This window comes from Drosophila montana, unplaced genomic scaffold (genome assembly GCF_035044405.1).
Source record: "Drosophila montana isolate Dmon_TW-CO22-7 unplaced genomic scaffold, ASM3504440v1 contig_599_1, whole genome shotgun sequence".
Lineage (NCBI taxonomy): Eukaryota > Metazoa > Arthropoda > Insecta > Diptera > Drosophilidae > Drosophila > Drosophila montana.
Window position 1 is genome coordinate 685,546 of NW_026998916.1, and position 24,588 is coordinate 710,133.

Genomic DNA, 24,588 nt, shown 5'->3' on the forward strand with positions numbered 1-24,588 from the left:
GAATTCCCTCTTTCTGTTGCACGCAGCTCATATGTCAAAACCAGCTGGATCGGACCACTATATCATATAGCTGCCATAGGAGCGATCGGTCGAAAAGTAGGTTCTTGTATGAAAAACATTTTTGTTTAAAAAGTTATCTTGACTAAACTTGGTATTTTTTAGTTTTACTACGCTCCCCATAAATATGCAAAATCCTATTAAGATCGGGCAACTATATCATATAGCTGCCATAGGAACGATCGGTCGAAAATTAAGTTTTTGTATGGAAAATTTTTATGTTTTTCAAGATATCTTGACCAAACTCGGTATTTATTAGTTTTACTACGCTCCCCATATATATGCAAAATCCTATTAAGATCGGACAACTATATCATATAGCTGCCATAGGAACGATCGGTCGAAAATTATGCTGTTGTATGGAATCTTTTTTGTTTTTCAAGATATCTTGACCAAACTCGGCATTTATTAGTTTTACTATGCTCCCTCCACTTATGCAAAATCTTATTCACATCGGGCTACTATATTATATAGCTGCCATAGGAACGATCGGTCGAAAATTAAGTTGTTGTATGGAAACCTGTTTTGTTTTTCAAGATATCTTAACCATACTCGGCATTAACTATTTTCCCTGTGCTGCTAGATACGGGCAAAGCACTATGAGCATTTTGAAAAGGTTGGGTCTGCAAGGGTATTAAATCTTCGGCGTGCCGAAAATAGCCCGTCTTTCTCGTTTTATACTCTGAAAACTGGGACTCAATTGAAGGCACAGAAGTTGTAAGTTGTGTGCGCCTCATGTGTTAGTATTGGCTGCTGATTTGTTGACTGCGGAAAGAACAGAAGATGCTTTGACCAAGAGCAGCGACACATAGTGTCTTTGTATTGCTGCCTGTTTCGATGAGGGACCTTCCTGTAGACGGGTAAAAAGTAACACCGCAGTTGAGTTGGCTGTTAATTCGACAATTTTTGCAGATCTTGTTTGGGACTACACGATGGGAACAGGTTTTATACTTTAGAGTCATTCGAGACGCTATGAAAGATTCAAGCCGGTTTGTTGTTGCTTTATTAGAACTTTTTAGCTTAATAAGAAGCTTTAAGAGTGCACTTGCTTGCAATCTCGCAGCAACGGTGGCAAAAAGACTAAGATAACAAGTGCCTTTAGTGCTAGAAAAAAGCTGCACAGCCACACTTGGGTTAACACGCGCAGGTCTATACAAAATTGTCTGCACTTGTTTCCATAGATCTGCAAATACCTGCGCTGTATAAACCATTCAAGATTTAGGTTTTGATAAACATTTTTATGAAATCTCGTCGATCAATACGGAAAAGGGTGGAGCTACACCAATTAAGAACTAATTAGAATACCTCAAAATACAAAATTCGATATATGACGCATTTTAAGACTTGGTCACTTTTCGTAGATGTAAGAAGATAATAAATGTTACCTCCATGTCAAAACTATCCTGGATGACAGAGTTATTAGTAATTAACGCACAGCCCAAGCCGGAAGAGCTAGGATGCTGAAATATAGTTACTTTATGTAATTGGGGCTTAAAACATAATAATTGAAACCTAATAGACTTCTTAACGAGTTTTGATTTTTCCACTAACAACTGTTAACATTTCCGAACTGTTAACATTTCCGAAAAACGGTTTTATAGCCCTTATTGCTTAACATCCGATTGTTTTCAAACTCATTTACAAAGACTTTGTCATAAATAATTTGTGACGTGTATCACACATTTCACAGACTCTATTCCCTTGGAGATAAATGTTAATGGGTGGGTGAGAACTTAAACCGACTTTATCAAACTATTCAAATCTTTTCATTGATAAACAAGAGCCTCTAGTCGGGAGTTCCCGAGTGGGCGATACCCTGAAACCTCTTATACCAACACCACATACAGCTCGCGTTACGATCTCACTTGTTTTAGCAGAAATATAAATAAGCCAATAAAATAAAAATAGTTCGATGGAACAGTTACTAGAAGGACCTAGTTTCAAGTCTCAAGATCTTATAGGTTCCGAGATTCTTGTGTCCATCCATACAAACTGATGGACAGGTGGACAACCGAACGGGCGTTAAGATTGAGGATTCTTCTTTCTGCCAGTTACATACATTTACACAAAATCATTATACCCTTTTTATCCATTTTACATATACAAACATATACCTATCATTATAAATAATTTATATTTTAGTTATATATTGGATAATTTATAAAACTAAAACTGAATATTTTGTTTAGACAACGACTGTATATCCATGGAACAAACCGTGACAAATGCAATGATTGCTACTACAGAACAATCAGAGGATGGGGGTAACAACACACACAATACATTATTTATTAACACCTGTTTTAAAAATGCATTGTTTTCTTTTAACATTGCTGTAAAATTGCGCTTTCTTACAAATTACCATATACATAAGAGATTAACTGCAAGCCCAAAATAATATTTTATAAGTATTAACGATATTTCAATACAATTTTACATTAAATTATTATTTTAAATAATATAACTAGGAAATGTCTAATTTACATACCTTCTGCCCATAAAAAGTAAGGGATCATAGCTTTTCTATCGAAAATGAGAAATCAGATTCTACTTAATAAATATTCCAGTAAGCCGGGTTGAATACTATACCGCTGCCTGACGTTTCGCTGCTCTATCGAGTCCACCTTCAAAAGCATCAGAAACAAGCTTTAGCGCATGGGGTGGCTTCTGAGAAGTCGCAGCGATTACAGAATCTTGCCATTAAGCAATTAGCGGGATCTCCATGATATGTGCGAAATAGTATATTACATAGTGATCAGAACTTGGCTCCCATGGGGAATCAAGTTTATTTCACTCCGGCCGCTACAATGACCATCTAAATAAGCACAGAAATTGACTAGCCGTTGCCTGACTCAGTCAACCCCCACAAGGCTTTGAAGAAGCCAGTTAGCATGCTGCTAGCCAGCTCGTCACAAGGACTGACCTACTTTAGCTTATGCTAATTGATTTTAATAGATATCGTTTTTCATATACACATATCACTTCACATATAAGCCCCTTGCGCCTTTATTAGTTCCTTTTACTAGCGTAGATCAAATTTATTTCAAATCATCGATATCTCTCGCATATCTGGGATCTTATAAGCACTAGATATACCAAATCTTCTCTTCCATTCAGTCTCACGTTTTAATATTTTTTAGCCGCATTGCATTTTTAAAAACTTTGTATTTTCTCCGGTCATATGTTAGTTTATGCAGATAAGAAATCGTGGGGAACGGCTTAGCAGTTGGAGGTTTAGTTTCTGCTCCTCGACTCGCCTGCATTTCACCTCTGCAGCTAATGCCCTCTTTTACGCATCTTTTAATCGCAGATCCATATTTTGTTAGCTTAGGAACCATTTGCAGCCTGCTCCAATTAGATATTGCTTTCAGCCTTCTCAGGCCCGTGAGGTTAAAAAAAAAATTTTTTTTCTATAAAATATAATATAAATATAAAAAAAATTTTTTTTATTTACAGCATATACATTTTATCTTTTCGTGTTTCTTCGGTATGTTTACATTCGCTATTTCTAGTTTAGTGACAGCTGCAAAACAGCTGTGATACGAGTTTCCATAGTGCCCTCATGCGATTGATTGGGTTTATTTTCTATTTAAGACATGTTATGTTACCCTCACTTATTCCAATTAGCTCAAAATCAAACAAAGTTATATATGTTGGATGCGACTATGACGCCGTGGCGGCAATGCTTACCAGGATCAATGCCGCTGGATCGAGTTCAAAAACCTAATTTCACAATTGGTACAATACCAACTAAAATTCTTCGCTCGGTTTCCGTTCGTTCCATAAAGTACATATATACTTACATATATTCAAAGTCATATCAGTGTGATCCCATCTAAGAGAGTATGAGAGCTAAAACGACTAAACGTATACTATACGCATGATTAAAATTATCCAGTTTTTCGATTTATGGCCCTGAACCCATTGAAAATTGGCAAACAGCTTATATGGGCAGGAGGACTGTAAAAATAATATGGTTCTTGGTTTTCAATAATTAAATGATTGAGACATAACCATCTATCTGTCTATTTATCCGTCTTTTTGGACTGCAAGTCCACGCCATTGGCAAATTTAAGAGTTAGAAACATAAAATTAGTTTTAAATCCTCGGTAGATTGCGTCGGTGCCTGTAATTGTGATTTTTTTAGGAGAACGATCGACAGCTATCGTTATATCAACTCAGATTCTTTTAAAATATTTAAATTAACATGCTAATTTATAAACCGCCCGTCTACATCTAAATTGTTTCCTTCAAGAAGAATTTGCATGCAAGATCTTGATTGTTATGGTTTGATATCGCCTGTACTACCTGAAACAAAAATACGTATTACCACCTTATACCTTAAAAAGAACTATTCAAAGCTACATGACGATAGCTTTATACCGTGGGTACTAGTTTGCATATAATCAAAAAAACAGACGGACATGGGTCACCCTCTTTACATTACACATTTAGTGAAAAAATGATTATATCCTCTACAAGGTTATAACAATTTAGAGGGTCTAGCTTCCCCTATTACACAAAAACATACATACACCATGCAATGTTTTTCTTTACGGTGTTTAAACTAAAGAGTCAGTCAAAGAGTCAGATGGGTTCTTTTTCCACACTATGAACTAAGAATCTCGATGTGCTTCATGCACCATGCACCATGACCTATACATATTTTAATTAATGTCAGCTGGCAATGCATATGTATGGAGTCTTAAGCAAGCAGTTAGAACCTTCCCGTCGCTGGGGTATTCGCTGAGCGCTCCCACAGGCCTGGAAGTCAGCGCGGCTTCCACTGCGACTAGAGTTGTCTAGAGCTCCTCTTCCGTTTACAGCTGGCTGCCTACCGTCCGTAGGAGTAGGTGCCTTGTAGACTTCACACCTGCCTCCCAAAGACCCCAAAGGGAGGAGCTCTTGTCGGTATTGTATTCGTTTTTTAAGCGAATTCGCGTCTGAATTCGCATTCGAACTCACAACTCCCGAAACTAGCAACTTTCGACGAAACGCTAACATTGCAATGGGTGTGTTATTTTCAAGCCGCCACATTATGCCCTGGAAGTTGCGATGAAATCAGTTCCTATATCTTGGCTATGTCTGCTGTTAGGGCGAACCTATTAATGCGAAATCAAGTCATCGTCTCAAAAAGATCTGGCTGCTAAGTCAGTCTGACAAGCATTGTATCGTTTAGTGAGATGCCGTTGCTAGACTAGCAGCAGAAGGGTCAAAGTCGACGCGTAATTTGGTCGTCAAACTTTTCGGCCTGAGCACAGGATTATGGGGCCTTAGCGGCCTCTACTATTTCCAAATGGCCTAAATGTTTGTATTCTTTAATAAATTCGGAATACTGTTTGTCTAGAGCAGGATTGCGACTCAACTTCCTTTCTAAATTTCGAAATCTAGTAAGTGCAACCCTAGTACACTCTCTAAGACCGTAGCACTAGATTTTGCAGCTCATTAGAATTCAGCACGTTTTGCTTCCTTTCCCTGGTTGGCAGCGACACGCTAGTACTGGGTATGAACTGTCTCTCTAGATTTGAAAGTGGTATTCAACTCACCAATGATCCGAGAAGTTTGCTTTGCCTACTCGCATACTTGATTCAAGCATTTCAGATTGAATACCGATACTAATCTAGAAGTTAGAAAATTAATTGTGACAAGCAAAATCTAAAGCAAATCTACAGTTATAGTAAATTTCATCGAAACCCTTTATCAAGACGACAGCGGTCGCAAGGAGAAGTACAGATGACTTTGTTAAAAGTGCAAAGAATTGTTCTGTAAAGAATTGTTCCCTTGTTGTGATTGGCCATTATGAACACCTTCACCAACGCTATCCGAGATATTACGATGAAGCAATTCATGATGAGGTTTGTTGCATATGGCACAGCGTTGGCTATCGCATCTTCTCGATGCATGCCGTTAACTAAAACATATTAAGCATAGCGCCAGTTTTTTAACCTCCTGATAGCGCTGCAAGGGTGTTAATTCTTAAATTGTTAGGCACGCTTTTAACCCATGTGCGCCAACACAAATGTAACAACACTTGCTAGTGTTATGGGGATGTCTTTAGAGTACTGAAGAAAATTATATAGTTTGGATTTGAGAAAAGAGTGCCTTAGTTTTATTGATAAAATTAGTTAGTTTTACTTATGTGTAGGCAGTGTTGCCTCTCCAAAATTGTTTTGTTTTTGTGGTATATTAACAAAGATATTATAGTCTATCTCTTAAATGAGTTTCTTGTAAGAATATTATTTGGGGTGACTATTTATTAATGATTATAGCAGTTTTCTATAGTTATTTAGGTAAATGCAGATGTTTCACTGCATTATAATTAGAGGCATAAATAAGTCATTGGTGGTATAGTTAGTATATAGAATGTAGTAAGTGACTGTTTCTGAAATTTGCTAGAGTGAAATGTGTGTTCTGTTTCGTGTGTTCTCTCCGATTGACTAATTAAGGAGTCGACTTTTGCAGAGCGTGTTGTGGAAAAGTCCTCGCCAATCAGCCAGTTGGGGACATTTGATGGAATCGGGTAATTATTATGACAGCTCCATGTTATCGCGGCTATATTCAGCTACGAAATCATGGTTGGTGTAATATTTCTTATTTTTAGTTATTGATTTAAATTGTTTGTGTTCTTTCTTTTTTAAGTTTTACTGGGTCATACTTGTACCTTAGGAGGTAAATATTTGCTTGGCTGCGTAATTGCTGCAAGGCTTTCGAGATCATGATACTTGAGGATGTAGCGGGCAGTGGCGTTGTAGGTGATCCTGGGGGTGGTGCTAAGGGCAGTGCTGGTTGGTGCCGATATTGTTTGTATTAACGTGGTATCGTCACAAAACAACTCTCACCAAGAAGTTATTATATATCTAAGAAAGCATATTTGTTTGTCCACGTCAGTTGCGTTCATAATGGCACACAGGAGACATACGTAGCGAAGCGCTAAGCAGAGCAAGCCGCGTACAAAATTTCAAGTTACAATAGCATTAGCAGCAAAATCAAGGGCCCAGCTGATGCTGGGCTGGATTTTACTTTATCTACAATGATAAACGCCCCATTCATGTTAAACAACAAGATAAGGGTACGCTCAGACAGGATAATAAAAATAAATTGACTTTGCTAACCAGTAAGGCGAAATATATATATAATATAACGAAAACACCTGGCGTGAGGACTTTGCGAAAGGGTAGAGAAGATGCCCTAGGAGTACTTATTTCTGTCTTAAAGCACAACCCTAGTGAAGTATTGTACACAACGCAGTGAAATGATTTGCCCTCAGCCTTGGCAAAGGCTCAGGAGGTTGAAGCTAATCCCGACTTGTATTCGTGGTCAAGAGAGGCAGAGAGGCCAATATCAGTCCGATCACAGTAAAAGACCAGCAAAGGTGGCCACTCCGAGCGAATGGATGTAGACTTATTCACATCCATCGAGGATGCCGAGTCATTTACCGACATTTGGGCAGAGGGCGAGGTCATGTATGTCATCGAAAAAGTCAAGTTTTTAGGGCAAGGTCTCTGCTACCAATTAGTAGCGGCAGCGGGGACAAATATGAAATAATTATATCAAGCCTTGCGTGTGGCTACCGGTCGAGACCCCATTTGCCGTTGCCTTCGTTAATGGTTCCAACAGCACCATGAAGATATGTTTGTTGCAATTGCTTTGTGTATTAAAATTTACATGAAATAGCAAGATATGTTTAAAAAGATCATTGGCCTAGATCTACTAACTCAGGTGGCAACTGTACACAATTAAAAAAACAATTAATATTAATTTTACTGTCTTGGAGTTGATTCAGTATCACAGGTCTGTTGATGTGTAAGATTGTAGTCATGGACGCCTATCCCGCAGTAAACCCATGCTTCTTAAAAGCGTTGAATAACAAAATAACTTTTGCAGACCTAGCGAAAAAATTCGTACGTTTAGCTACATTTTGGTTTTTATGAGTTACCTTAGTATTTTTCGAAGAGCCATTGGTATCGCTCTTCGCAAACAACGCAATTGTGTCTGAGTCGATGACATCATCCAGTTCCCGATAAACAATGTAATCAAAAACATTGAGGAGTGGTTCAGGAAAAGGCATAGTTTTTAAAGCGAGCTCTGAATACATCTACTTTATTGCGACAAACAGGGGCAAAAATACCGGTTGAAAAAGGTGAAACCATTCAGCAATACGTTGAACATTTCTGCGAAAAGTTTATTTTTAAGTCAAGGTAGCTACTAAAGGTGTTTTGTGAAGGACTTGGCGGCAGTTGCAAGGCAATTCTCAGACATTAAAGGAAGAATGGCTCCAAATGTAATTATAGGTCGAAAAAAAACTGCAATTGCAAAGCCACTCTCAAAAATCTTAAGTGAGCGAGGTGGGTTTGTAAGTAAATATTGGTCGAAACATTTCCAATCCAACTGAATCACGGTCAATATCCCACAATACCTATGTGGGATAAAATACATCAATATATTTACACACTATGAACTAGTCACTTTTGCAGTTTACGTAACTAAGACCAATGCACATATTCTACAAATCCTAGTCCCGGCAAAATATCAATGCGCTTGAGGACAACATGTCTGAATACGATGCGGTAACAACACACCGCAATGTTTTCCTTGTGTACATCATTGAGACGACATTAAATCTTCTACAAATGGGAAAACTCGCCAGGGATCGAACGAATAAAACCGAGTGGAATAAGTCAGTACACTCTCTCCACAAAAGAAACCCGTTTGTCGTTATTCACGCCCAGGCCCCTAGTCCATGGCGGGAAGAAAATAGCAAAATACAGAAAGTGCAGACATCGCAGAACCATTCAGGAATCATTTTAAGAATTCAAAAATATTATAGTGATTGAGTTGTACAGGGGATTTTAATTTACCTCTAGCAGTACCTGTTGTTTTAGAGGTTATTATTGAGTTATATCTAGCCCAGTACCCGTTTGGTCAGATCGGTATGATGTATCCTGGGATGTCTTCTTCGTTGTTTTCTGCAAATCTTTCTTGAACGTAAATTAGGGTGGGCAGAGAGATGGTCCACGTGGCTAATGGATTGCTCTTTTAGTATGTCACCCAACCTTAAGACCCTTTGACATCTTGTTGACGAGCGAGCGGAGTGGATTTGGATGATTGCGTCTAGCAAAATGCGATTGAAGAAATTATACGATGGGGCCATTTGTATGCAAGCTCAAGCCAGGAGACATTGTTTACTCTATAAAAGTAAGCTTAGTCAGAATCTATTATATCCAAATAAAAATCAGAGATCCCATAAAGTCTAAGGAAGGAGGCACCTGTGCCGTTCGGTCAGAAACAACAATAATCGCACGTACTTGGATGCACACATGCTGAGCAATGAGAAATCTTTTGCATTCAGCTGTAGCTGCCTGTGTTTTGCATACTATACATGCACCCATTTAGTAAATTACACAGATATTTATGAAATCTTGTTGAGTTATCGCAAATTATAACTTGGTTTATATACTCGTGCAAGTCCGCGGCATACAAAGTAGCAACATTTTGTGTCATATCTTCCCGAAGTTAAACTGAAAAAATCAAAATGTCTTATATTTAAGCCACCAAGCACGGTACATTTATATCGATAATTAGCTGATATTTTCCAGCTTTGCCTGGTCCAAATATTTTGCTTCAAATTTTAGCCATAAGTATCCACATATTTTAAGTTATATTTTAGGAAAACAAAAAGTTATGTTTAGGATATCGAATAAAAACCAAAGCCTTGCCTTTAATCTATGACTCACCTTTTCCTATCAAAGAAGGATTGCTTTTGCGATATATTTTAATAACGTCTCTGACGAATTTTCCAAAAAGGTCTTAAAAATGAGTTTAAAACTGATCGGTTGGTATGCAAAACATTACATACCAACATATCCAAATACCTTGAGCAAACGCGGCCTATACAAGTCTCACTATGCTCCCCGATTTAATGTTTCTGGGTAACGCACTAGAAACCGAGTGCGTAGGACGAGCTTTTTCTGTTTAGTGTTTATGTGTAAGTATGAAAATATTCCATTCATATTTATTCTATCATCAGGTTTCGCAGCGTTTGTATTTGGGATTTGAATTCAGCTCTGAAACTTTTATGCTATCCAGTGTTCTTCAATTTGCCGCACAGTTTTTCATAAGGCGTGTATTGAAGTACCAACGGAGGCCTTAAAGCGTTTAACTATTTACCAATATGGCAGATTCTCACATGAAAATTGACAAACTTAGTGCTAAAGTGCTTAACCTGGAAAAACTTTATGACGATCTGAATGCAACAATAGAGCTGATTTGCATTGTCAAAACTGCTCCTAATCTTGCGCCTACAAATTTAATCAATTCAAGGACTAAACAGCGATTCATCAAAAGCGATCAACAATCTGTTTAAACAACTGATGGGGGCATTGACCTAGGTCATTTACCCGTCTATGCAGTCGAAACGCATGCAGAGTTGGACTGCGAAAGTTTTCTTAAGATTCAGAAAAACAAAAAAAGAAGTGGGATAACAATAACAACAAACTTGTGCTTGGTGAAGTGCCTATTTGCTCAGAGCTGGAAGTAAAGCACAGCTTTAAATATTAACATGTTGGTAAATTGTCAACCAAAACGCAACTAGAGGCGGTGTTGAAATATGGTGCTGACAAACTTTAAATTAATATTGATCCGCTTTAATGCTTCAAAACGGTTAAATTTAATGCTGATTTATCATCAATGCGATTTTAAGCTGGATTTTCCAGTCTGGGGATGAAAATACTACAATAAATCTGGAAGCAGCCATTCGCTTACGCACATCTTCGCCGCTTGAACATGTTTTCACTAACCCCCAGTGTTCGACGCCAGTTCTAGCTGCCAGCCTCAAATTTAGTTGTCGTGAGACCGGATTACCACGCACGATTTACCCCGCTTCGTCATTAAAACAACTATTTCATCTTAGATCATCACACTCGGCTTCCTACTACATTTGCTACGCCGAATAGATTGTTCATCTGTTGCTTACTGCTGCTACTCTTCACACACTCTCTTCATAACAGCGCTGCCCTTAGCTTAGAGTTACTTCCTCTTCACCTGATTCCGAATTTATAATCGGTAAGAGGATTTACTATTATCTAGTAAGGCCTTCCCTGCTCTTGCGGTGACAACTCTCCTCGCTTCGATAAACTGAAGTTTCGGGTCGGTTTGCTTGGGCTACTGGCTACGTTTTGGGAAATAATTCTTTATTATCAACACACTACTCGACTGCGCCTGCGGTAACGCTGGGCTTAGACGCGTTACGTCAAGGCTCAAGATATACTATCAGAAAATGTATGGAACGCGGAACAAACCGCAAGTGCTTCACGTGGCAACTTCCCAATGTGATTTTAATTTCATAATACTAGTTGAGACATGGCTCAACTCGGATTTCTATGACGCGAAATGTTTCGACACCAGACTCTTTCATGTCTTTCGTAAAGACAGAGGCTGTGCGACACACATTGCGATGTGGATCGCTACGGCTAAGTAATGATGACTCTACTCTGGACCAGTTGGCCGTGCTTGTGGTCGGCGGTACTGACACTATTTGTATATGTTTATCATATATATGTATATCTTTATCATATATTTGTATATGTATATATAAGGGCTGTTAAGCCCCTTTCGGTCTGTAAAGCACATGTGGGCAACATAAGCAGCCTTCACCAAAGTCTTAAGCAGTCATAAAATATTTACGACTTTTTTTACTTTCTGCAAGTTTATCAATAACTGTTTTTCTACTCTTAATTGACAGAGGATCTTATCGGATAGCCATTTAGACTACTGCCTTGAAAACTTTATTTCAGTTCTTCACCATTTTCTGCATGATTATGTCCCACAGAAAAGGTTGTGAAAAAGTGAAAAATTTTGCTCAACAAATTTTATAACAAATTTGGTAAATATCGCAGACCTTTTGACTGATAAAGATATTCTCTACATAAGCGAGAGTTTGAATTTTAAAACAACTTTCTCTTTAACCAGTATATGATAAATGTATTTCTTAAAAATTATTTCAGCGTATTTGTCGTCAAATATATCTCCTATATAATCAAACCATCTATGGATCCTAGACAGCAATTCTTCCCGCCGGGAAGATCTACTGTAACTAATTAAGCGATGTTTCCAATTTTTGATACCAAAGCTTTGAGCGTAATTGTCAAGTTGATGAAGTGTATACTGACTTTTCTAAAGTTTTCGATAAGCCACTGCGTTTTTGTTAAGAAATTGTCAAGTCTGAGTTTTCATTCTTCTTTATTAAGCTGGTTAACTTTCTATCCGTCTGATTGTTTGCGTACACATAAACAATATTTTTTCCGCACCTTATGTCGCATCTTCGGGGGTACGTCAAGGGAGTTGTCTTGGTCCACTTCTATTTAAAATGTTTATTATTGACATAGGGTGTTGCTTCCGTTCGTCCAATTATCAATTATTTGCCGATGACCTTTTAATATTAAACGCATTTCGTCTCAGCACGATGTACTGGTTTTTCAAAACCACTTATACAACGTGTCTGAATGGTGTAGATATAACGAGTTACCATTGCACCTAGCGAAATCACATTTAGAAAAAGTTTCTATGCCCTTCTTTAATCCTATGGAATAATAATCATTATAATGGAAATAATGGACAAGAAACTTGTTTAAAAACTATTTTGTTGAGGTAGGATTTTGCGGCAATCCCGTACATTTGCGGTGCATATTTCCTTATAGAAGTCAGTATTGATTTGTAAGAGAAAGCTTGTTGTTTTAGAAAGTAGCCATGTCATCTTTGTAGCTTTAGACAAAAGTATTTGTTGAGCCATCGTGACATGTCTGCTGAACGTAAGCATCTCTGTCCAAAATGACTCCGAGGTATTTGTGTGCGGGTTCATGCTTTTAAAGCCGAGCAATATTACCCCTGGACAGGTCTCTCTCCTAGTAGCAAATGTGACATTTGCACATTTCCTACTATTGATGCGGATATTCCATTCTAAGGCCCATGTTTCAAGGCTACCCAGGTATTCTTGTAACGCTTCTGTGGCGGTGCCTATTAGAGGTCAGCACAGCAGTGTCATCTGCAGAGCTGGTTGTTGGCATGTCAGCTGTGTATAATGTGTAGAAAGTGAAACCGAGGACGCTGCCTTGTGGGACTCCGGCGCATATGGGTCGAATTGTCGACTTGTCACCGTCGACGACTACACAAAATGTTCTATCCTTCCAGAAGCTACTCACTAACTGAAACAATAGTAGCGTTAAGAGGATCTAAAGAACACTGCCAACACATATTCTTTGTCCTCCATGGCTTCCAGTGCAAAATTGACCCCTCGGTTTAGTTGCTCCGGGGATCCGTGATGTTTTCGAAAGCCAAACTGCCACTTTGGAATCGCCTGTGTCATGGTTGTGAGCTGCAAGATCCGGTTGAGAATAACCCCTTACAGCATCTTCGCAAGGCAGGGAGGAGACTGCTTGGTCTGTATGCGTTTACGTCTGTGAGCTGCTTCTCTGGCTTAGGGATCATCGTGATCAGTGCAGACTTCCAGATCTTTGGAAAGTGTCGTAATTGTAGAATGCTGTTGAACAAATGAACTATGAAGAGCAGCGCTCTAGTAGAAAGAAGTTTTATAGTCCTTTTGTCCAACAGGTCCTCGCTTGGGGTTTTTTAACCTTTTAACCTTTTAACCTCCGGCAGAGTAACTGGGTTAGATGGCAGAGACATTTGGAATGGGTTTTCCAGCGATTCCTTGACCTTTTTTTTCTGCATTCGGATGTGAGGTTAATTTGCATTAACCCGCTCTCCAAACTATTTGCGAAGGTTTCGGCTTTCTGCTGGCTCGTATAGCACCAGCCACCTGATGGATCCTTGATTGGAGCCTTTGTCTCTTAAAGCGGATTGTCAGTTTCCAGATCCAATAGTTTGTGGATGCATCTGTTCCTGCGTCGTCCAGAAGTCGATCAATTTGAGACTGCTTGTAACTATTTAGGACCATTTGTAGACGGTTGGCAAGCCTTTCATAGATTCGATAAACACGTTCATTACACGTTCTGGCATATCCCTTCTGACTCTCCTCTTTAAGCAAAGCAGATGATTCGGTTTTTGCAGCATCTTAGGTGAAGCGCAAATTGCTGCTTGCCTTATATTTTCCATGAACACGGAGATTGCGTACTCAATGTCCTCCGGAACGCTTAACTCCATGTTGAGATTTATTCTTCTGTCCAGGTCAGCTCTAAACGTTTCAACAGAGGATCCAGGTGGGAGGAGTCTTTGCCTACGAGACTTGAATTGAGGAGTGTGATGCATCATTGCCAGTATGGGCCAGTGATCCGAGGGGAGTTCATATAGCGATTAACTGTGAGCCTACCCCAAGCAATCCCGTTTGTTATGAAAATGTCCAGCGCAGACGGGGTGAGCTAGGTGTTATACGAATAAAATGTTGGGTTGCCTGTGGCCGGGACTTGGTATGAGAAGCTGGCCATGGCTTCCTGTAAGCGTTTTCCTCGAGGACAATGCAATGAATTTACTGTCCAAAGTAATCAAGATATATTCAAAGTTCGCCTTAGTCCATGGTTCCTTAGGTGGAAGATATAAGGAACCGTTTGTGATGTTTCCAGAGTTTGTGTGCATGTTATATATACATATATTTTATCAAAGATATACGTCTTATAGGACCCTGTTAGGTAGATCCACCGTTTAAGTCTTCTCTTTTTGGCCCTAGAGAGACAGACTCTAGTAAAGGGGCACCTTATTCTTGTTCTTCCAGGAGAAGTTAGGCGCCTTGCTAGTGGGTTGGGTTGGGAGCGAAGGAGCTCAAAGTATCTTTTGGCTTGCTGACGGATTACGTCTCTACTTTGGGAACCCTTAGGTCTCTATCGATGTCCCTAGTATGCACATACCATGGAGCATTACTTATCCTTCTAAGAATTTTGCTCTGCGCTACACTTATTTTGTTGAGGTAGGATTTTGCGGAAATCCCGTACATTTGCGGTGCATGTTCCATATAGGAGTCATTATTGATTTGTAACTTACTTTGTTTCTAAGCGAAAGCTTGTTTTTAGCAGAAAGTAGCCATGTCATCTTTGTAGCTTTAGACAAAAGTGTTTGTTGAACCATCGTGACATGCCTGCTAAACGTGAGCATTTCTGTCCAAAATGACTCCGAGGTATTTGGGTGCGGACTCATGTTTTTAAAGCCGAGCAATATTACCCCTGGACAGGACTCTCTCCTAGTTGCAAATGTGACATTTGCACATTTCCTACTATTGATGCGGATATTCCATTCTAAGGCCCATGTTTCAAGGCTACCCAGGTATTCTTGTAGCGCCTCTGTGGCGGTGCACATTAAGGTCAGCACAGAGGTGTCATCTGCTTACGTGGCAATAAGGACATCCACCCTGTCCCCTGCTGTAACCGAGCTGGTTGTTGGAATGTCAGCTGTGAACAATGTGTGGGACTTCGGCGCATATAGGTCGAATTGTCGACTTTTCACCATCGACGACTACACAAAATGTTCTATCCTTCCAGAAGCTACTCACTAACTGAAACAATGGTAGCGTTAAGAGGATCTAAAGAACACTGCCAACACATATTCTTTGTCCTCCATGGCTTCCAGTGCAAAATTGACTACTCGGTTTAGCTGCTCCGGGGATCCGTGATGTTTTCGAAAGCCAAACTGCCACTTTGAAATCGCCTGTGTCATGCTTGTGAGCTGCAAGATTCGGTTGAGAATAACCCTTTCCAGCATCTTCGCAAGGGCAGGGAGGAAACTGTTTGGTCTGTACGCGTCTACGTCTGAGAGCTGCTTCAGACCTCCAGATCTTTGGAAAGTGTCCTAATTGTAGAATGTGTTTATTGCGTAGAGAGTGGGACCGAGGACGCTGCCTTGTGGGACTCCGGTGCATATGGGTCGATTTGTCGACTTTTCACCATCGAAGACTACACAAATGTGTTATCCTTCAAGACACTATTCACTTACTGAAACAATTGTGGCGTTAAGAGGCTCTTTAATTTGCTGAGAAGTCCAGGGTGCCATACTCTATCGAAAACTTGCTGAATATCCAAGAACACTGCCACCACATATTCTTTGTCCTCCATGGCCAAGAATTAATTAAGACTTCATCTCTTCCGACCGTATTGAAAGAATCGTTTATAATTCCTGTCCGTAAGAAAGAAAGTTAATCTGATGCCAAAAACTATAAAAATATTTCAAAATTGTCCGCTATTTCTAAAGATTCTGTCAGAATCGTAACAACTTAGCTATAACATTTATGCAGCTCTATTCGTTCAGCATCCCAACGTGGGTTCGTGCACTAACATATTTACATAAGTTGACTTTCCTAGTAATTGGTGATTTTAATAAATGACTGCAGACTGACGTCATCTATACTGATTTTAGTGACGCTCTTACTTTCATTAATAACTCCTAACTGCTTTACAATTTATGTCTTCTCGGCTTCCGAGCCAGTCTTCTCAACTGGATCTCAGAATATTCGCCAAAATTTTATTGGATTTCATCAATTAGTTTGACGATCCGTATTCTTCGCGACTCATGTCGTACGTTACACAACTGCGCCCGCCGGTTATTTGTGCAGGATCGGGATTCACGTAAAAAAAGCAGCTATGTATATGATATTGCAATCTAACATATGTACTGTGTGCAATGGAAAGGCTGACCAATGCAAAGTATCAAGACGATAACTTAAAAGCTAAGAGACTATTTTGCAAAAAAAAATCGGATGGACTTGATCTGGCTTTAGTTCGGCTATTGATGCTGATTAAGAATATAGACACTAAATGGTTCAAAGATATCTTCTTTTATGAGTTAAAGATACCCTCTACAAGGGTAAATAAACGAATGCGACCGCTTCTTTCTATAGAGTTGCATAATATAGTTGTCCGATCTTGATTATATAAGCATACAATAAATAGAGTCATCAAATCGGCAAAATCGTGTTTGTCAGTTTTTTGTAAGTCGCCCGGTCAGCGTATCTTCTTCCCTTTACTTGACTTGTGAGAGTAAGATCACTGAGACCCTAACGCTGAGCATTACGAACCGAGTGATCAATGCCAAGCCGTTTCGTTCACTGTTAAAAGCCTCAACGGCTAAATTTCTTTCTAAATATATATATGTTTGTTTTTGAATTCCAATAACACTTAAGATGTATGTATGCATGCATGTGCAGATTGTATCTTACTCATTGATTCATGTACCTCGTGTTCACTACACAGCATTCTAATCCAACTAAAAAACATAAGATCAACATGCATTGATGAGTGGCTGTGCGCAAAAGCCGAGCAATGCATTTCTCGCTAGCCAGAGTTGGTTTCTGAAATGGCAGAAAAAGGCAAACACATTTATAAATATGATTCACATGTATAGCTTCCTCTAGTCGGGCAACAAGATAAGAATCTTATGTATATTTATTTCATAAGACCTTTAATAATAAGAAGTTAACTAATTAATTTCAGAAAACACCTGGACTCTTTTATAAACGATAAACCTTAAATGCCTTCTACAAACCAGATGCTCAAGTTTTTTTTTATTGGATAAAGTGCTATAAAAAAAAGGGATACAGAATTAAAAAAAGGCCCACGCATATTAATGTTTCTGTGCACACATATGCAGAAGTTCTTTTGTTTTGCGCTACTAAGTGGATTGACAACATTTTCTTTAAAAGCTTTTGCTCTTCGTAACTGATCTTAATGAAATTTTCTTCAGTATATTTTATTATACATATTTGTATATTTGCAAACAAAAATTAACCTTAATATTGTCTCATAAATTTATGGTTGTCCGATTGGAATTTTAATTTATTTGATTTTGCGGGATTATCGAAAAATTAAATATTCGTGACTAATTTATTGACTATAGCTCTTGAAACTAAATACATGCTCAAACAACTGTATTTCGATCTCGATTTTTATCAATGGCTCTCGCCAATTGAGCGCTCGTATATTCTCACATAAATTCTAAACCTTGAACTATAATTCTTCAATGTCGTGCCGAAGTTCTGTATGAATTAAGAATAGTCTTGGCCAGTGCTTTGAAATGTTAGGTTGATAGTTTATAACAATATTATATACTTATTATAGTAAAATTAATAATAACGATTTTTTTTATATATATTTTTAGCCGTACCCGAAATTGTTCACATTGATGTTTTTCAAATACACAGTTTTGAAAGCCTTCCCCTTAAATATGAAGTCATCGCCAAGGGTATACCTAAACCGGAGGCAGTGTGGTATCACGATGGAAAGCCTCTAACTTCTAACGGTCATTTTGATATAGGTGTTGATGGGGTTTGTATAAATAGGGATTGTGTACATATCAATTTTTAATAATTATGTTTTTAAGGATCGTTATAAATTGGAAGTAAAGTCATTGGATCTTGAGGATGCCGGTGAATACAAAGTAGTAATAAAAAATAAATGCGGGGAAAAAAGCCACCAAGGAGTACTATCGCTGTCAAGTATATATTTATTATTTACAAAGAAAAAAATTTTATTTAATGAAAAATTTTAATTGTATACATAGGTGCAGCAGAGTACAGGAAACCCAAACAGATTTCAAGCAGCGGGCTACGAGATATCAAAATAAAGAAGGGAGACAACGTTAATGAAAGTGTGATACTTACAGCAGATCCATTACCCGAAATAACTTTGTTCAAGGATGGAGTGAAGGTTCATGAAGATGATAAACATATATTGAAGATTGAACCAAAAGACTTAGGAAACGGACTTGCACAATATACGTGCACAATCAATATATTGGGAGGTAGGATTTGTATTTTGTACCCTTGTTACATAATTTTTTAAGAAATGTGTATATGTATATATAAACGGATATAGAATGGGCGTCTGTTTATTTCTACGTTTTAAAGCTGTCGTTAAACTTACTCCTCCTACTTTGTCTATTAATATGTCGAAATTGGACCACTATATGCAGGTGTAATCGGTCTATAATCAACTTCTTGACTGATATTTTTTTTTTTCCCAACATAACCAAGATCGTCATCAAAATTGCCAATTTCTAATAAAATATTTATTAATAGACATTTCTTCGTAATGGCTCCGACGATTGTTTCTGTGTTGTTAAGCCGTCAAATCACTCCAGTTCGGGTATGCACAACTTTTCCAAAAGCGGGGCTTACATGATTTTCTAAGCTCACTCCTCTCATTGAGGAGAAGGGCACGTTAAACGTGGGTGATATATGGCACGCAATATTTTGAAAGAATAAGTTTGTCTTTAATGAGCACCAAAGCACCAAGCACCATCCTAAGCTAGCAAGCCGCTTGCAATAGCATTGGACAATGGAAAATCTATATCGAAATCCTGTTTTTCGAGCAAATCTATTGGGTTTCAAGAGCTAGAGTCACCAAATTTGACAAGTAGCTTCGAGTAAAGTTTAAATAAATGTTTCATTTTATAAATATCTCCAAGATGGTTCTGAGAATACCCTAGTCGGGAACTCCCAACTAAGTATCTATGCATTTATCTATGTTGCGAGCTTTTAGTTAGAAGCAGAGGCATCGTACGAAAGAGGAGCATTTGGGAGTCGTCCCCCAGCAGCCCGACATGCGATGAAAAACTATCGATGGTTTCCAGAAAATCTGTTCGGATTACCATTGCTGCTTTTCCATCAGTTTTTTTTGCATGCTCTTAAGGTACGACTCTTATCTCTCATCAGATGCTGGTTGAACAGCCTAGATTCTATTGGTTCCTTTACAATCAAGGCCCAATAGAACCAAAACGACGCAATTAACTCAGCAACGCAGCTTCTCGAAACAATATCTGCAGGGTTTTCCTTTGTGGGTACAAGACGATATTCAACGTTCTCCTTCCACTCTGGATGTTGCCAAAAACTATGGATGTGACCGATTCCAAAAAGACGTGGTTTTATAATCGGACCAAAAACCGTCCGTTCGATCGGCAATCGCATAAGAGTTCTTTTCGGATAACAAAGTTCCACGGGATGATGTGTAGCGCATATTCCAAGTCGAGGAATAGTCTTCTTGGATTTGGTCATGAAATATGACCAAAATGGGCTTCAAGATCCACAGATCTATCCAGAACTTGCTAAGCGTTTTGGGTTTACCTAATCGTTTCTTACACTAGCTACGGAACATTGCAGTACTTAAAGTCTATATAATGGACTTTAAACGAGCTTTTGTTGTTATGAAGTATTCTCCTATTTCGCTACGATAATCATCATAATTTTAACAGTGTGTCTATATGTGTGGCCAATATTTCTAATCTAAATTCTAACTCTGTAGATCCTAGGTCTTTATTCGCCATGTCTAAATTTAAATTTGGATTGGTAATAATTAAAATTACAATCGAATTTAAAATTTTTAGCAAGTTTAGATAATTTTGTCTAAGTTTATTTGATGCAAATTAAAATTATCCTCAACTTCTTCAAATAAGTGCCAAAAATTGAGAGAGTCAGCATCATTAGCATCATTAATTTCTTCTACCATCGTTGAACAATGCCCAGGAAAGTACTAGCATCTGAAGTGGAAAGTAAGGAACAATTTTTTTATACTGGTACAATTTTCTTATACTGGTTTATCATATCTTGCCCTGTTGCTCGCTCTCTTAAATAACCTACTTCTTTTGTCGAAACTCCCGTTCCAAAGAAGTCTTCGAACAGTAATCGAGCCAGATACATAAACAGCTGTAATTAGAAACAGCTAAATTGAATCGTATACTACTTTTCTTGATACATATGGTACCCCATTTTTCAATATTTATAAATTATATTTTTTGGTTTCTTTCAGAAGTGGGTAAGGAAGCTACTATACGGGATAGGGATTCCAGTCTGATTTGATGCAGCACCTTCAAGGTGTTTTTTAGTTTGTTGGGAAATGATTAAAACTCTATATCTATATCATCTCAGGGTATCCCTTGATGTTCTAACTATTTGTATACTCACAACTACTAATGCCGGGATTGTTCTCTCGGACAGTGAGATATACCTCGGTCAACTTGGCTAGTATTGTCTGCTACAATTAGCTCACAACACAGCTATAAAGTTTCGAATATTGGCTTACCGCAATAGTCGTAGTTAGAACAGGCTAGAAAAAGGTAGTAAAAGATTGGGTCGGTTTTAATGTATCATTATCATTAAACACTAACCAACTACAAAGTTTCGCTCTTCACGTGTCCTGCTGCACTCTCTGAACCACTCCGCTAGCACTTACTGTAAATTTCTTTCTTTGACAAGACGTGTCTATCGCTGCGTTTACTCACTAAGCTATTCATTGGCTCAGTAGCGTGCCCGCGTAGACTGCCCATTTCCACCACGAGCTATTGCAACTTCACCAAGGAGCTTTTGCTCTTCTCCTCTGAGATTTAGTTGCATTCTTGCTACAGTGTTGGACAGCTGACCATATAAGCACGTTTGCAACAACGGATGGTATAAAAAGTATTCTTGCTAGCTTCTAATTGCTAATCAACTTTATGTTATATTCTACACACTCCTTGCGTATTCATTCATTTGAATATACCTACAGGCTTCTTGCGTTAAGTTTTTATATAAAATAAACGAAACTATTAATTATTACTCGATCCGTTTCAATCAACAATTAAATAATTATAAAGCTGTGGAGCTGTGGCAGCAGCATTCGCAGTACGCTAACGTATGCTAAGTGCTGTTCTTCAGTGGCCGCTTAGTCACCGCACCGCTTAGCACACTGCACGAGGTCCGTATAGAGTCAGCCTCATCTTCCGGCAAGTGTCGCAAGTCGGATTGCCTGGTGTTAACTACTCTTTCTATGAGCGCTTGTAGATCTGTCATCAATTTAGTCTGATACGAATAAGTACCATGAGGATTAGGGCCAAGGTGATACTTTTGCTTAATATTCCAATGTGCACAAATATACTCAGATACGTCAGACTGAGCTCGTGGAGAAAGGGCAAACTAAGATGCTCCCGATGTTCAGTTATATTAATCTGGGTGACGGCGGATACTATACATACAGAGTTTTGTTAGTTAAGATAGTGTCATCAAAGGTTGCTAGTTTGCGTGCCAGCAATGTCCGTGATGTTTACAATGTCAAATTAATAATAATTATACCGTCATACAATAGTGGTACGACTTGTTGGGCACAGGTAGGATTTCGTAGCCTTTTGCAGAAGGTAGTGCTCACCACCACATCACATCTACTGACGGCGAACGTATTTGTACCACACTCGGCAACTATACTGTTATCTTAAAATCAAAAATAAAAATAAGCGATTATTTTCTTAGAGGCAATGATTATGGCTTATGATATTTAATCAAAAATTTTAAAATGTCATTATTTTGGAAGGCCCTAATACTAGCTATTGCTAATGTTTCTGTCACTCCAACATTTGTGGGGTGTTTATAGGTCAACTCCTTAACAACGATATCATCTAACATTACTAAGAGCCGAGCGTCCCTGCTATTGCCATTAAAGTTTTCGCCAGTATATTTTGCTGCGGGCGTGCCTATAATGAACCTTCCTTGCATTTGAAATTGGAAAACTTATATTGTTATATAGGATGGTTTTTATTGTCGCTGAATTAAACGTCCTTTCATTGTCGCAGTAAATGGGCTTTGTATTATTTCAAGGTGCAGTATCGGAATTTTGATTGATTGAACCACGCCAGACTTAAAAAATGTATCGACACTCGTCAAAAGGTATTTTTGATTTGTGGAAAATATGTTAAAAATACTTCGACATGAGAACTGGCGTTTAGACCAGCATTTGTTCTTTTTTATTCTAGTCATATTTTCTCACAGATTACACTATAGAGCTTGCAAAAATTTCTACGCTAATCAACTCAAATTTAGAAAGAAATAGAAGGCAAGGATTGGGGTTCACAGCCTCCTCTAATGTTTGCAAAAGCTTTGCTCTGAAAAGCACGAGTATTTGGTCGACGGGTGAGATCTACTTTTTCAGTTATAATATTGTTCTGAAAAAGTTAACCTGCTTGTCTGTGGTCTCATTCGACTTGTAAACCAAGTTGGCAATATACTGTGCAAATGTCAAGCGTTGATAATCGGGAGATGTATTCACATCTCTGAATCACTAAGGGGAAATCCGGCTCTTTAGAGACCAAACAATTGCCAAAGTCGCAGCATCACATTTTTAATGTTTTTTAAGTTTCTAGATGTTTAGCTGTGAGTTCGATTTGCACTTTCTTTGATTGGTTCGCACTTACTTTTTCATTGACACCTTTCATGAACAATGGTTAGGAGTTTAGTTATAGCGGTGTAGTTGTTGTAGCTTCCCAGAGAGGGAACTTTTCTCTATCCCTTTCCTCGAGTTCAATTTGGTAGAATCCTGATTTCACGACTAGCTTTATTTAGAATTTCGTTTTACCCGAGATTGACAGGAAGTGTACCTACTGATAGGGCTTTTTTCGCGATTTCCGTTGGTAACCTTATCGTGGCCATTTGGGCTTGACCATACGCCTTCCGCAGGCTAATATTTTCTGGGGATACAACCAGTAGTTGCATCTGACCTCTCAGTGCCTCAGCTCTCCTTTTTGAGTCCTCCTTATTTTTGCTACCGCTTTTACGAGTTCACTGAGCTCCTCGTCCGCTCAGAGTTCCGAGTAGCTCGCTTCGCCTTTTGCCGATCGCGTATTTACCTTAAGCAATCCCTTGCTCTTTTTGCAGGTGTTTTCTCTTTGTTTTGCGGGTGACCTCTTTCCAATTGTCGTACTCTCCTTTGGGACTCGGTGGCTCCTGCGCAATCGAGACTATAGCCTGACTACCTACTGGTCCTCGGAATCGCTTTGTTTGGGCCGTTCGTGCTGCGGCTTGCTTCCGCTTGACATCCACCGTCGTACTGAACAGAGGCGTGGTTTGTGAGGACTGATGCGTCCTAATAACCACCTAAGCTCCGTCGTCATGTAGCTGTATCGCCACCAGCTCGTACCCCACTCTGATACTCTCTATTGAGTCTCCAATGGGCTGGTGGCTGAAGCATCGTTTGCCATCTTCGAGCATTTCTACCAGCTTTGGAACCTCGTGCCTGAGTTTTCGGAGTGCTGAGCTACTCTGAGGTGCCGTCGTTTGGTCCCGGAGGTCATCTCTGCGGGGACGGCTATTGGTATGCTCTTTGCAAAAGCATTACAGCTCTCCTTCGTGTTTGGGATTTGGGTATTAATCATGTTGTTGGGTCCCAACTCCTGAGCCGTTATCCTTGATCGTTGTACAGTCGCGCTATGATCTCATGGCTGTATTTTCAAGCAGTGAGGCCATGCGACCAATGCAACCGCATTCATGGGGTCAGAATATTATCTCTGACCCTATATTGCCAACTTAATTGCGACGGGCCGAGGAGCGTGCTTGAAGATTTGCCATGTTTTAACGGGACGGGTCGGTAACAGCATTAGCTTAGCAGTCATTTCGGCCAAATTTCACTCCGCTAACTGAGATGCTAGAATACTGTCACCCGCAAGCCCAGGGGTCATATAATCAGATAGGCTTGTCCAGTGTTCACAACCTAAGACTTACTAGTCTCAGTCTCAGTCACCTTCTCGCGCGAAACTGAGAAATCCCAAAATTTCAAATCTTATCAAATTTGCATCCGACAGGCA

At 39.0% G+C, this 24,588-nt stretch overlaps 1 protein-coding gene across 4 annotated transcripts in view; it reads left to right on the plus strand.

Annotated features, from left to right (window-relative positions):
* The window catches only part of Obsc (Obscurin), a 242,466-nt gene that overhangs the window by 154,942 nt on the left and 62,936 nt on the right, over positions 1–24,588 (plus strand). For 3 of the 4 annotated variants that reach the window (XM_064698377.1, XM_064698380.1, XM_064698379.1), the window contains 4 exons: positions 2,247–2,321; positions 18,148–18,314; positions 18,370–18,484; positions 18,550–18,789. In XM_064698377.1, the coding sequence (XP_064554447.1) occupies positions 2,247–2,321; positions 18,148–18,314; positions 18,370–18,484; positions 18,550–18,789 (597 nt within the window). The remainder of the gene's footprint in view (positions 1–2,246; positions 2,322–18,147; positions 18,315–18,369; positions 18,485–18,549; positions 18,790–24,588) is intronic. The other variant, XM_064698378.1, reaches the window with a different exon arrangement.